General features: G+C 35.3%; 1 protein-coding gene across 1 annotated transcript in view; it reads right to left on the reverse strand.

Annotated features, from left to right (window-relative positions):
• Positions 1-15,591, reverse strand: part of LOC107596011 (microtubule-associated serine/threonine-protein kinase 4-like) — a 75,801-nt gene that overhangs the window by 57,186 nt on the left and 3,024 nt on the right. Inside the window, exon 2 of the mRNA XM_016286611.1 lies at positions 2,675-2,706. Within this exon, the coding sequence (XP_016142097.1) occupies positions 2,675-2,706 (32 nt within the window). The remainder of the gene's footprint in view (positions 1-2,674; positions 2,707-15,591) is intronic.

Here is a 15,591-nt window from a genome sequence, read left to right on the forward strand (position 1 = left end):
GGGATGAGACCTGGTTGAGCTGCACTAGAGAAGGCAACGAGTGTTATCACTATGCCAGAGTTAGCGCTAGTTTCCCCAAGGCAGACAAACTTAGTGGTTACAATCATCCGGGGTTAAATTGCACTCGCAGGCGGCTATGGTAAGGGTCATGACATTTCCCGACCATGCACCGAGTGCTGCCAATCACAGCACACACTGGCCCAGCTAACCAATCACAGCACACACTGGCCCAGCTAACCAATCACAGCACACACTGGCCCAGCTAACCAATCACAGCACATTTCGTATTTCAGAAGGCGGGCCATCATTTGACATAGGAACTATTCGAGCAGTACATGCCAGACTGAGGAGAGAGGTCTTGTAATAATGTAAAATGTGAAAAATAATGTGTTTTTCGAACAACCTAGTATGAGAGCCCCCAAAACAAAATAAAGACTTTGTAAAAGAACATAATAAGACCCCTTTAACAGGAGCTTTGAAAACATTTTATTTAGCAGTTAAACCCAATCGACAGAAAATAATGGTGGAAAAATAATGTTGAACAAGTTACAGTTACTGTTTTTCAGAGAAAACTGATCTTGTTTGAAAATCCAAACCAATGGCTAGGGTGTAACGCACAGATTGGTTTATTTGAACTGTCAGTATATAGGTTTGTTACCCAAGACTCCCTCAGAGACATCATCAACAGGAAGTGAAGGTTTCATTAATCAATGTAACGGATGAATATGCATCCTATAAAGAGACACGAGTAAACAAGGCTTTAGATCACATTATAAAACCCTTTGAAAATGAAACATGAAAATTCTGTCATCATCTACACCTTCAAGTCATTCCAAACCTGTATGACTTTAATCACTTCAGTTTACATGAAGATTGCAATTTAATAATTATTCTAGGCCATGTTGTGATTTCATTTTCATTTCAAGTAACGATGAAGCCCTACAATAAATGTTGCAACATGTAGATCACCGTTTACTGAGTGCCCAGTTCAAATGACAGACAAAGATCTTACATTTCAAATTTCTGGTCACTGCCAAAGTTCAAGGCTAGGTGACATGGCAGACAGCTGCGTGACGGCTCGGCCTATGCAAGAGATTGCCTGGAAGCCTAGAGCTCAACATGATGGAATATACAAAACTCAGTGCCATCTGTAGGCATGCCATAATCAGTTTGTAAACATTATCAGCTGCAATTTCTAAACAAGGTTTTATTTCATATTATTTGTATGCAAATGAGCAACTCCAAAAATAAGCAATAAATATATACAATAACTAAATAAAAATACGAATGCAAGCCATGCTTTAACAAGCAAATCTTGTGGATGTAATGTGGATGTAAGGACAACAGAAGAATTGTTTACTCATCAACTTGCATACAGAAGCTTGACATGGGAAATAATTGGGAAGGTAATTTACATAAAACTGTTATTTTAAGAAATTTAGCCAACTAGGAATGCTTCACATTTTTCTCTCTCAAAATCTTCAAAGCAAAAAATAAAAAATTAAAAACAAACAATAAAACGAATATGACCAAGAGAACGAGATGCTTTTATTTCTTTTAATAATGAAATTTAGTAATTCACTGTAAAACAAAGGCTGTATGCATTGTTTGCACTTATGATAAACAGATTCTGAGCTGGGTCACAGCAGATGCCATATTTAATTTCCATCAAAGAAAAGGAGGCTGTGATAGATTAAAAGTCCTGTACAATCTTAAAGTCTCAAGTCACTCCTACGGTTTCATTTAAAAGTTTCTTTTTAGAAAGATGCATTTTCAATGCTTCAACTGCTGGACGCTCTACCCTCTGGAAGCCTGTTTCTGCCACAGAATGACAATTAATGAATTAAATTAATTCTGACTTTTTATCTCATAATTCAGACTTTGTTTCTCACAACTCTGAGGAAAAAAGTCAGAATTGCAAGATATAAACTTAAGAGTTCTGACTTTTCTTCTCAGAAGTGCAACGTTATATCGCTTAAAGGTGCTGTATGTACGTTTTTTACTCTACTAAAGCATAAAAATACCATTTGCAGATATTTAAGAAACACGCTAAGTTAACATACTTGTTTATCTGAAAAACAATGCTACAGTCAGTTATTCTCCTTTGAAAATGTGCGTTCCGGACCGGAATGTCGGTCTATGTTTTGGTTTGTGAAATCCGCCCACTGCCAGTTTACTCAATTGTATTGCGACACCCCGGGTTGCCAGTTGGCGGAAAACACATCGTATTTCATTCATCGTCAAGTGCGCTCGTTCCTGTTGGTGTCGTCAATCTGGCAAACTGCGTGTGCGTCAAGTCTGAGGAGGAGGGGCCGGGTGATATTTTCCTCTCCAATATTTAGAATTTTGACTGCAATACCTAGTTCAACCACTCGGTGTCAATCCTACATACAGCATTTAAAGTTTTAAATTTGCAATTACGAGTTAATGTCACAAAATTCGGACTTCTTTCCCACAGAATTCGGAGTTTATATCTCACAATTCTGAGATATTATAGAATTGCAATTAATTGAATTGTTTGATTAAAAAGTCACAATTACTTTTTACATTTTTATTCTGTTGTGGAAACAGGTTTCCATACTACCCTGAATGGTCTGTAGATGATAAAAATCCTTAAAAAAAATGTTTTGCTGGTGATGGTTGTGTTAAAGACAATTAAAGAAGGTTTACTCACAAACTTCCTCGTCTGGGAAGGCTGAGCTCTTTCTGTAAGAAAGCACAAAAAAAGAGAACAAACAACGTTCATGACTGAGTAAATAAAAAACAACACACATTAATAATAAAATAAACGATTCATGCTTAAAGGTGATAACTTTAATGTTAAAATCATTACTCCTGTCCATGTTGGATGTGCAACTTGGGAACCCTGACAGCCAATTACCAGCCGTCTTTGCTTAGTCATTCACCATCAGTGCATGCTAACAGGTGACCCAGATTTCAACGGTAACCCCAGTGGTGCCAGAGGTGACCTAGTTTTCCAGCTCTCTAGATCCATTCAGTCCCAAAGACAACATGAATATTTAACCCCTGCACTCACACTGACTGTATGTGACATCTCAAACATTTGTAGGAGTAGTTCTGAATACACTGCTTTTCAAATGTGTGGGGTCAGTAGGGTAAAGCTGGGGTTCTTAAAAGAAGTCTCTTATACTGACCAAGGCTGCATTTATTTTTATCAAAAATACAGTAACATTTTAAGGCAATTTTCAAGGGAGCTCATTTTTCATTATTTATCAATGTTTAAAAAAAAATGTTTTTTTTTCAGGATTTTTCATTATTAGATAATAGAAAAATCAAAAGAACAGTATTTACTTGAAACAGAAATCATCTGCAACATCATAAATGTATATACCTTTGATCAATTTAATGCTTAATTACAGAATAAATGATATATTATTAATTTCTAACAAAAACAAAAACTCTTAATGACTTAACTAACTTTTTAAGCAGTAGTGTATATCTAATCACAGGAATGGATTTGGTCTGTGTTACTGTGGAACCATAAATTTGCAGGTCCATAGTAGCAGAAAAATTTAAATGAATAATCCATTTTAGATTGCATGTTCTTTTCCCCCCTCCAAACTTCAAGTGAAGTTAGTACCTAATTTATTTATTAATTGATGGTTAACACAGTTTACTTGTGTAACCTGAAATTAATCCATTGACTACAACATTTCCATTTGAGCATCTGATAGAATATCCAGGTATCATTCCTCAAAAGCATGTGCAACAGTCACACGAGACCACAAGAGGGCATTTGAGCTAAAACATGAATGGATACAATTTGAGACCTTTTATATAAGCGAGGAAAAGCCGATGCTATGTTATTCTAGGCTCTAGTATACTCTAATATAATATATGTATTACCATTACAAAGTGATACAATCTTTTTGTATATGAAAAGAAAAGAACAGATGGAAAAAGAAAAGTAGAATTTATGAAATGAAAAAAAAAAAACGGGTGGAAAAATAATTTACAGTAGTCACAGTCACAACATTAACACACTAATGTCTTGAATAAACATAGAAACTAAAGTAATCGGGTAACTTACATACAGTGATTATGAATATATTTTTAATCAGTAATTTATACAGATTTTACTTTTTTTTTTTTTTTAACCCTCTCGTCTCTGTTCCTACGTCACACTCATTAACAGAAAAAGATTTCATGTGTTCAGAATAAAATGCATATATTCCAGCTGAACTACTGTTTCCAAAAATGGGATGTCACATTTCCAGCAGCAGCTATGGTTCTGAACTTCTGATGTGCGACTGTGACTTCTAGCTCCGCTGCATGGTGCTGCAGCACCCTGAGATACCATAGCCTCACGCTACTCAAAAATAATGAATGAAAAGGAGCGCTGGAGCTGCAGCAGAGCACAGCAGGGAACAGCAGTGAAATGGTGCGACTCTAGCAGGGTTTACCCACGAATTCAACACTGGGCAGGCTCAACATGAATCGATGCATTACTATTCACTCTCAAAGCTACTAGGAGAGATGTGCCTGTGGAAAGTTGGGAATGATTGAATTATATTTCCATCATGTTTCAACTGAATGCTAAAAATGTCATGGTTAAAGAAGTTCCACCTATGAACATTGTGAGGATGTGGAAAAGATCCATACTGGATAAGATGCATAAAGATTTCATGGAGAAACCGCAATCCAGTTCACAATTTAAAATGTCAAGAAGGTGATATATAATAAAAATAATAGTGTAACAGGACAAAACACACTAGTCGCTCTATGTATGTGGTACAAGAATGCATGTACATTTTTGCAAACACTTCACGTTAGATTACTCATAGGGCAATATCGTATATTATAGCATTACGGCTGGGGCATAGGTCAAATATTTACACTATATGTGATATTTGATTGTGACAAGTGGGGCAGGGCAAAGAGCCGTGGGAACGGAGCGAGGCTGGTGGAGTAAATGAAGAGCGACCTGCGCCACTCACCGGTCTCGAGTCCCACGGAGGAGCTCCGGAAGGATAAAAGGAGGAGTAACGACAGTGATGGACGAGAGAGGACCAGGACTATTTATGTTGTTGTTTTATGATGTTTTATGCGGCAGGCGTCTGTGAGGGGCTGCCACTTTTACTTTCGTTTTGTGTTTGTTTGTTTGATTATTAAAGTTTTAATGTTTAAATGTTCGCCAGTTTCCGCCTCCTTCTTCCCGTAGCTACGAACATAGTTACATTGATATTACAAGATTCTTAATATGAATATTAAATTATTCATATTTTATTTTAATGCACTTTTTATTTCAAAATTAGGCTTTCATTTTTTATTTATGTTTGTTTGTTTGCTTTGAAAGAAGTCTCTTATTCCCACAAAGGCTGCATTGATAAAAAATAAGTAAAAACAATATTATTGTGAAATATTACTGTGACGAGAGGGGCGGGGCCGACAGCCATGGGAACGGAGCGAGGCCGGTGGAGGAAATGCTAATGCACGACACCTGCGCCACTCACCGGTCTAGAGTCCCACGGAGGAGCTCCGGAAGGATAAAAGGAGGAGTGACGACAGTGTTGCACGAGAGAGGACCAGGCCTGGACTTTATTTTGTGTTTTGTGTGCGGCAGTCGTCCGCGAGGGGCTACCGCTTTACTTTCATTTTGTGTTTGTTTGATTATTAAAGTGTTTAAATGTTCGCCGGTTCCTGCCGCCTTCTTCCCGTGACTACAAACGTTTGTTACAATTACAATAACTCCTTTCTATTTTAGTAAATTTTAAATTGTAAAATTATGCCTGTGATGGCAAAGCTATTATTTTAAAATCAGAAATTATTCCAGTGTCACATGAACCTTCAGAAAACAGTCTTAATAGGCTGTTTTGGTACTCGAGAAACATTTATTTTTGTTTTGGTTGTGCTGCTTTAATATTTTTGTGGAAACTTTTCACTTTTTTTTTCTTCAATATTTTCAATTTTTAGATAAACAAAAAAGTCAAAAGAATAAAATTGATTTGAAACAGATTTTTTTCAAACAATGTTAAAGTCTTTACCGTCACTTTTGATCACAGTGTGTCACTGCTGAATAAATTTATTAATATTGACCCCAAACTTCTGAACAATAGTGTAGGCCCCATTAAGCTAATTCCATGGCCAGTTCTTGCATGTTTACCAAGAACTGTTAAACATTGAAATACTTTTTTTTCATACTGTAGCTATGTTGATTAAAGTGTTTAAATGTTCGCCGGTTCCTGCCGCCTTCTTCCCGTGACTACAAACGTTTGTTACAATTACAATAACTCCTTTCTATTTTAGTAAATTTTAAATTGTAAAATTATGCCTGTGATGGCAAAGCTATTATTTTAAAATCAGAAATGATTCCAGTGTCACATGAACCTTCAGAAAACAGTCTTAATAGGCTGTTTTGGTACTCGAGAAACATTTATTTTTGTTTTGGTTGTGCTGCTTTAATATTTTTGTGGAAACTTTTCACTTTTTTTTTCTTCAATATTTTCAATTTTTAGATAAACAAAAAAGTCAAAAGAATAAAATTGATTTGAAACAGATTTTTTTCAAACAATGTTAAAGTCTTTACCGTCACTTTTGATCACAGTGTGTCACTGCTGAATAAATTTATTAATATTGACCCCAAACTTCTGAACAATAGTGTAGGCCCCATTAAGCTAATTCCATGGCCAGTTCTTGCATGTTTACCAAGAACTGTTAAACATTGAAATACTTTTTTTTCATACTGTAGCTATGTTGACCAGCCCTTGTAAATTTTTTCCCCTCTTTTATTTTATTTTATTTATTTATTTTGAAGATGAGACCAAATTTTACTCGTATATGTGCAGCTTTTAGATAAAGATGTAGATCATCCTCCGTCTTTTAACTACGAACAAATTAAATCTGAGATCAGCAATACAAGGTCGTGGTACCTTCAAACATAATGTTTCAGGTATTGACAGAGAGCCAACTTCAAACCATCCCTGGGCGTTTGAAGAATGAATCTACCTTCAGTCATTTCAATGACAGGATGTAATGTAAAATTTTAAAATTCCAATCTAAAGTTAGGAAAGCAGCCCAGTAACTCAGCTCCTCTTATCTGACACAACCAAAAAAAAACGGTAAAACATCGGTCCTGACCATGATATGAAACTTCCTAATGTTCCAGCTACACCAACGCTTTAATGATACTGTTTTAAAGACCTTGCCATGATAGCATATAAATAATTCCCTTTGAATTTGCTGCATTTCTGCACCATCTCAAGATCAAAAGTGTGGCAGTGTGAAATGCTGACTTGCATCTGTAAGGGCTTCCCCCTCATTCTTCCCACATTTTTTTTTCCTCCTCAAAGAGATGGAAACGTTTAACCGGATCTACCATCTGTTATTTGCCACAGTGACAAATTGCACACAGATTTGTTTCACAGTGTTTACTAAGAGCGTAATGGTTCAGATTGCTCACGGTTCAATTCGGTTCAGGGTTTTAGGGTCAAGGTTCGGTTCGGTATTTGCTATGTTCAGAGAAAAAAGGACTATGGTCAAATAAAAATAAAGAAAATAATAACAAACAATCATACTAAATGCAACAGCACAAATAAATACAATAGAGCAAAGATAAAGCCTGTTTTTCAGGCATTTCAGGTGTTTAACAGGAATTTTCAGGCACAGAAATTTAAGTAAACAAATGTAAAATAACATTTCACTGTATAAATTAAAGACCAATTCTTGTTGAAGTTACAAAAGCTATTCAATCAAGAGCAGTGAGTGATTTCCATGTCTTTTGTTGTTTGTCCCCCTTTTTCAGCATGGAGACACAAACGACATACCCAAAATAAAAAGGTTGCTGCTCATGAGCCTTTCTTACTAGATACATAAAAACATATGTTCACAAAGCTGACACTTCAAAGTTTACTGTTCAGGAATCAGAATTACTTGGACTGTTATGATAATAAAGATATATAAGCTCAAACATGAAAACAAAAATAAAAATATTAAAAACATGTCTTTTAAATATATAAAAAAATATGTTGCTGTAGGACATGATTTTAGAAACACAATGAAGCTAAAGCCACAAGTCTACTAATGGTTCATTTGAAATTTCAGAACATAATCTCTAAAACTGTGAATTTTATTAAACATTTTCTAAGACCATGCCATGTGTGTTTTTAGAGAAGGCTAATAAAAGGCTAACAAAATTGATTTATGATCCCTGTAAGCGGTCTCCTCATGTCTGGCTCGGCAAACTGCCCCATTCATGATTCTATTGTCACGCGATGAACCTTTCACACCTCCGCCAGGTATGAGACATTATCCTCATTATTCCTTTAGTTTTATTCAGCCATTAGTAGCCTTTATTCTGGCATTACAAGGATTCCCAAGCCGCATCGCTTCAATCCCAGTATATGTATATTTACCGGCCAATTATCAAAAGTCTTTCTATAAAAATACAACAAAGCATTTTCTTACGACCTTACGTGAATTATTATGACAAAATGCATTATGAAGAAGAGCTGCACCTGTTCTGCAGCTGCATTAGAGCTAACATTAGCATCAAGCTACATAAGACAATTTATGAGATTATTAGCACACTTTTACTCAAAACTCACTTTAAACCACTATCGAGTGTTTGTAATAACTTCCTTTTGCGATCTCATGTGGAATTTGGTCGTTTACGGTTGTAAAAATATGCTATTTATAGCCTTTTATATCACTGCACAAATGATCATTTCAGATGTACACATTCATTATTGTTATGAAAATACCCCAAATCTCAAGAAAATCACATATAAAACCATATACTATCGTAATAGTGTGCTTATTATTTGGATATTTCGTGGGTACAGAGGTTTCTCGGTGTTCGCTGTGATTAGAAATCAACGCGGAAGAGCGAAGGAAACGCATCACAGGATGAGACGGGGCGGGATATGATGCGCAGTTATGATCGACAAGCGACGGACGAATCAGATTTCACAGAGTCACAGCGCGAGCACGGAAGAGACAGCCCAGGGAGTGGCTAATTATCACAAAATCAGTGGAAAATGAATAGAATTGATGATTATGTCTGAAGAAATATGAAGTAAACATGAGTAACTATATCTATATATCTCCATGTATATGCATCTTTGGACTATAAGCCCTTATTAACCCTGTTAAGTGAAGCTATGTGAACAAATAAACCGCTGCTGACGTGATTGAATATGAATGTGTGGTGAATTTCTATTCTAAAAATGACACATACGGATTTATTATTTTGCATTCCTGACATAAATTACTGTCACGGCAACAATGTTTCATCAAAACAGTGGTCAAATATCGAAGCTAGAGTCTTTAATCTTTCTACTGATGCACAGTTTGTCCAGATCAAGTAAGAGCGTAATGGTTAACGTGCTGTTAAAGTGAAAAAACAATAATCTGGGGCCGTCGCCGATCTTTTACCGCTAAGGTTAACATTAAAAACACAGACAGCAGGAATAGACTGCTGTTCCTTTAAGACATAAATTCACAGATCCAGTACACTGATGCTGATACACATGCGTTGTCTTTCTCGACTGTTTACATTCACTTAAGACATGACCAAGACGGGCAAGTTGATATATATTTGTTGTGTTAGTTTGTCAGTTCAAATGCAAGTCTTAAAAGAGAAATCAATATTTGCACGGCACGCATGTGTGCATGCGCTACGGATGAGTAGCGCATGCACACATCTTCAAACACTTATTCTTTGCTTGAACGTTTAAATTGACAAGGCTTAAAAATGTGCAAATGAGTTTAGTTTAAACACAGATAGTGTGTGCTGTTCATGTCTCACCTGCACTCGCGCACTTTCAACACCCGGGTGGATGAAGGCATATATGACTGGTATACTAGCGTGCATACGGTATTCCGTGCTGTTTGTCCACGTTTTTTTGTTCATTGCTGTTGTAATGTGGGAATAGGTCTGTTATACGCGTTGTTATTTTCAACAAACCATATTCTACATGCATTGTCAGATTTGAGATGAGCCGTGGGGTCAATCTCAAGTGGGCCAAGTCTGTGGGGGGGTGGGGGGCAGACCGCGATACGTGCAGAGAGTACTCCAATGCATATTGTGGGTGGTGTATCGCGGTTTTTCGGTTTGGTTTGAATATCGCTACATCCCTAGTGTTTACCAAATGAATAACAAACCAACATAATCTGCAAGCATTAAAGAGATAGTTCAGCGAAAAAGGGGGAGAAAAAATAATCTTTTTTTTAAATTTTATTTACTCTACCTATTACAAATCTGTATGACTTTCTTCCATGGAACAGAAAATAAGATATTTAGCAGAATGCTTTATCTTTTATTTTTTTCGGCACATGATTGTATAAACCACATCAGTGAGAGAAAATTTTGGGTGACCTATAATTAACAATACAACATTACAAAAAACAAAACAAAAAAACAGCAGCCTTATCTCTAATGTGCTGTTTTCATCCAAAAAAAATGCAGTACGTACATGGCCTAAAAATGAGACGCAAGGATTTACCAAATTTTATATAGGGTTTAAAAAAAAAAAAAAAAGACAGGAAACTCTCCAAGCTGACCAAGCTAAAGAAAACCATGGAGGTAGGGGAGTGCATACATTGTTCTTCCAGTAAAAACGGAAGAACTCTGCATTCAGCTGGAGTTTGCGCTGGTCAGATAGAAGGTCAGGGTACAAGGGCTGGGAAGCGCTATGGAGGTCAATCCAGCTAATAATGTAGCCATACCACTCAGAGATCCCTCAGGGCCACAGACCAGTGTTTTCATCATCTGAAAAGGTCAGCTGATATGACAGGCTGAAGGAACGTGCCTAGCTTCCCTTCACACCATCATATCTGTTACCCTGCAGTATTTTCTCCTTTTGTCCAAGCATTTTGATTCTTCTACTCTGGGAAGTTCTGTAATCATATGGCATTTCTAGAAGACTATAGAGAATGCAGTAAAACAGAGGGTGAGCGCGACACTATGCCAAAAGCGGGTTTCTTTTCATTAATGTTTTAATGGCCTGTGTTTAGAGAAACTATCATCTTAGCACAGCCACACACACACACACACACAATACTCTGCCTTCCACTCCTTATATGATCTTCTAACACACTGTAACAGTTTGTTCTTCTGTTCAGTTATTCATATAAATGCTATTAAGGCACTGTTAAGTGCTGCATCTACTCAACCTAAATCCAATAAATGAAAAACATTCAAAGTTTGTCTTTCCCTTTTCTTGTTAAAAATTACACTTTGGGTTGTATTAATTTATTAGAATTTTTTATTCATTTGAATTATGCTTCTTTTCAAATTACCTTTCTGTTTCATGCATGATAATTATAAAATAATCAGAACAACCCAAACATTGCTTTGCCAGAATAAAATAGTAAAAAATATGTAATATAAACTACATTAATCTGCACAGATATCTGTTTAATCATAGGAGACTAATTTAAGTTAAGACTAAATTCAAGGAAAATGTGATGTTTAAATTTCATCTTTGTCAAACACCAAGCAGAGAAAATGTACATTTGTTTGATGTGGGTAATTTAACCTTGACAATATATATATATATATTTCTTTCTGATTTGGAGCTCATTTGAAGTTTCCTTTTTCTTGTTTCAATCTCTCCACAAAGTCCAGCTTCAATTGCCTTCTGCAATCCATGCAAGAATTTATGATTTTTTTTGGATATTTCTTGGGTACAGAGAAATATCCTGTATTTTCCAACAGTCTAAGAAGCGCATGTGAAGAAGTGTGTATTTACCGGCCAAGAGTCGGGCTCCCACTGCTAGATTAACACTGTGTCAACCGTGCAGATAGGCAGCATATGGCACGCAGCGCATACAAATTTAACTTAGATGTGCTGATAACTTCCAGAAGAGCTGAACACACACTGTGCTGGACTCGTGGGCTTTTGATGTTGCCATGAATATAGAAAGAACTCAAATCAGAACTCCACAACATATCAGAACAAACATGCTGTTGTTGCAGTATTAGTATTTCAGTTGAATCCACTATCAAGAGTGTTTTTATGAAATGTTTTTATTAACAAATAATAATGAACCAACATTATATATTATATTATATTTATCTCAATTGGAATTTAAACAATAATGACTTTTCCCAAAGTCAAATAGATGCTATACTTCCATTTGTCTACATTTTAAATAAATAATAATAAAAAAATGTAATCTTTAACTTTGAAAGCCCTTGTTTGTTCTCCAGAGCTCATAGTGATTGCACAATACACAGTATAGTGTCCAGTGCATAAAAATAAAATAAAAAGCCAGACAGTTAACGTGTGAATCATACACATTAATATTGTGGAAAATGAGAATTGACTGATGTGTCCATAAGACCACAAACATCTTTCATTAGACATTATCAATCATGCTTATTGAATTCTGATACATCATCATACATCATGCACAGCAAAGCAAAGCACTCTTGTCTTTGTCAGCCATTGTGAATGTGACTAAGATTGCTCACTATATGCATAAATCAAATATTACTGCAAGTCATTCACAAAACAAACCTTATATTACAAACATTATATTGCAAACGTATTAAGTGTGTATTCAGCATTCAGGAGATTAAGTTATTTTCCATAAATATACTTTAAATGCCTAGGCTTTAAACACAGATTACCATTTAAAAAACAATCCATATTCCTCAAGATTGCCAAATAATTACTTCCATGCAAAAAGAAAAGTAATTACATATGCACATCTAATATTTTTTTATTTTTTATTAGACCAAGCCTAAATGTGAAGTGAAGCTCAATGCAACTAAACAAATGCAGGGAGAGGTGACCCCAAGAGACTTCTGAATGCACATTGCAACTGTAATTACAAAGCTAATACAGCACCACTACTGTCTATTCATTCTAATTACCTGCCAGTATCTACTGCCCATTTCAATATGTTCTGCTGACAACAATATCCTCAATGGAACCAGCCGATCTTACAGGATACAGCCCAGAAGACCCATATTTATTTGCTAAACAATATGTTTTAGTCTTTTTGAATTGCATTACTGAATCTAATGTCATAATAGGCAGAACATTTGGGCAGTAAGTGAGAAAATACTGTCACTGCTTTGGAAAGAAAAATATCTTTTTATACAGCATGTTGTTTAAACTGAGACTGTAACATTTCAATTTAACATTTTTCCTGTATAATTCACACTAACAAAATTATATAGCAAAATAAACTACTGATGAAAGGTCAGTTTTATTTACACAGAGACTGAAAAAAAACATTTTGAATGAATAAATTAGAATAAGTGACTGCAAAAAATACAAGAATGAATGAATACTAGAATTAACAAAAAAAATACACGAATGAGCAAACAAATGAATGCAACAATACAAGAATGAATGCAAAAAAATACATGAATGAGTGAATTAATAAAAAAATGAATGAAAACAAAAAATACAAGAAAAAATACAAAAATGAACAAACGAATGAATGCAAAAAAATACAAGAATGGGAACTAAATGCAAAAAATACAAGAATGAGAGAACGAATGCATGCAAAAAAATACAAGAATGAGAGAATAAATGCACGCAAAAAATACAAGAATGAGCGAACGAACGAATGCAAAAAATACAAGAATAAGAGAACGAATGCAAAAAATACAAGAACGAGAGAACGAATGCAAAAAATACAAGAACGAGAGAACGAATGCAAAAAATACAAGAACGAGAGAACGAATGCAAAAAATACAAGAACGAGAGAACGAATGCAAAAAATACAAGAACGAGAGAACGAATGCAAAAAATACAAGAACGAGAGAACGAATGCAAAAAATACAAGAACGAGAGAACGAATGCAAAAAATACAAGAACGAGAGAACGAACGAAAAAAATACAAGAACGAGAGTACGAACGAAAAAAATACATGAACGAGAGAACAAATGAATGAATGAATGAACAAATTAATGAATGAATGAATGGGGGAAAGCCTTGCTCTGTTGCTCTGCTGTCAGACAAATACAGAATATTCCCTCTTAGTGTAAACCAGCCTTTTAGATTTAAACTCCAACATAATTATATTCAACTCTCCCAAACACAATTAGAAGTGACACTGTGTGTTTAGCGGGTCTCAGAACAATTGCCCTGCATGCTGCAGCTACCTTGATGTAACTGACAAAGCAGCTAATTGACTCAACTATCTCACCGACATCAACCTGTCTAAATTTAGCCATGTAACACACTCACTTCCCTCTGCTGTAGTGACAATTACAACAGTAACTAAATTCAGGAAGTTTCCTATCATAAAAGAGACCATATAAAAATGTCCCAGTCCCCCCAGTCTCTGATTTACTGTATGAGATCCTAGTCTGAGGCAATACAAAGTGTGAAACCGTGCACTGACATGTATTTGACTGACAAATGAAAACACTGTATCCCACATGAAATCATACAGCAGAACTCTGAATCTTGTCCTCAGGGCAAACAATCTTTTTGTTTTATCGCCAACTGTGGTGATGTCCACAGCACACAGAGTTTAGAAACAAGTGTCCTTTCTCTTGCCTAAACGAAGAAAAGACTATAAGAGTCTCTTTAATGTCACCATTTCAAGAGATTAACCGCCAATGGATGGATGACTAATTAGTCCTGATAAACTCACACTGCCGTTACTCCAAATATAGGGATAGATCTTACAAAAAGGAAATTCCATCATCATTTATTCACCCTCATGTTGTCCCAAACCTTTATTTCATCTGTGGAACACAAAAGATAATATTTTGAGAAATGTCTCAGGTTTTTTTTTCTTGGGGTACCAACATTTTTTAAATGATCTTCTTTTGTGTTATACAGAAAAAATCATACTGGTTTGGTATACATTAGTGACAATATAGTGTACAACAATGAACAAAAAACTTTTCAAAATCATGAATATCTTGGATATTTTCAGTTATTGCCAATAATACACAAATCACACACCAAGATGGAAAAGTCTAACTGATTATTAAATTCATTCATTAAAACATTCATTAAAACTGCTCTGAAACTATATTAATTCAATTCAAGTTTATTTGTACAGCGCTTTTCACGATACAAATCATTGCAAAGCAACTTTACAGCAAATTCATTTTCTACAATATATAGTGGTAGCTTATCAGTGGTGACTGTCAATTAATGTACATATGACAGAAATGTATGGAAAAATCAATTAAAGACGTAATCAAACAGACGATGAACACTATTAACAGCAATTATTATATGATGCAATCAAACTTATAGCAACATGTTTTACACACTGGTACCCCAAATATTACACAGAATCCAGCCTAAATACAATATTCAAAAAATTTAATAAAATATATTAAAATGCATTAAATATGCTGTCAGACACCTCAAACAACTTCTTTTTTTAAAAAGATACATTTCTTGTTTTTTAACAGTTATGTAAAGTTGCTGATATTGTTTAAAAGGAAATTAACAAGGTATAATCTATTTGCAGAGAAACTGATAAGCACTTTGCAGTCTTTTCAGTGACAAAACTCACACATTTTGTCTTCCAGTGCAGCATTTGGATGTATCAGCATGCAAAGACACAGACTCTATTCTGTAATTCATCCCACACCCAAGTGTTCACACAAAAGCTACAAAACTCCCAATGAAGCGGCAAACACCC

This window comes from Sinocyclocheilus grahami, unplaced genomic scaffold, assembly GCF_001515645.1.
Source record: "Sinocyclocheilus grahami isolate Dianchi unplaced genomic scaffold, SAMN03320097.WGS_v1.1 scaffold212.1, whole genome shotgun sequence".
Classification (NCBI taxonomy): domain Eukaryota; kingdom Metazoa; phylum Chordata; class Actinopteri; order Cypriniformes; family Cyprinidae; genus Sinocyclocheilus; species Sinocyclocheilus grahami.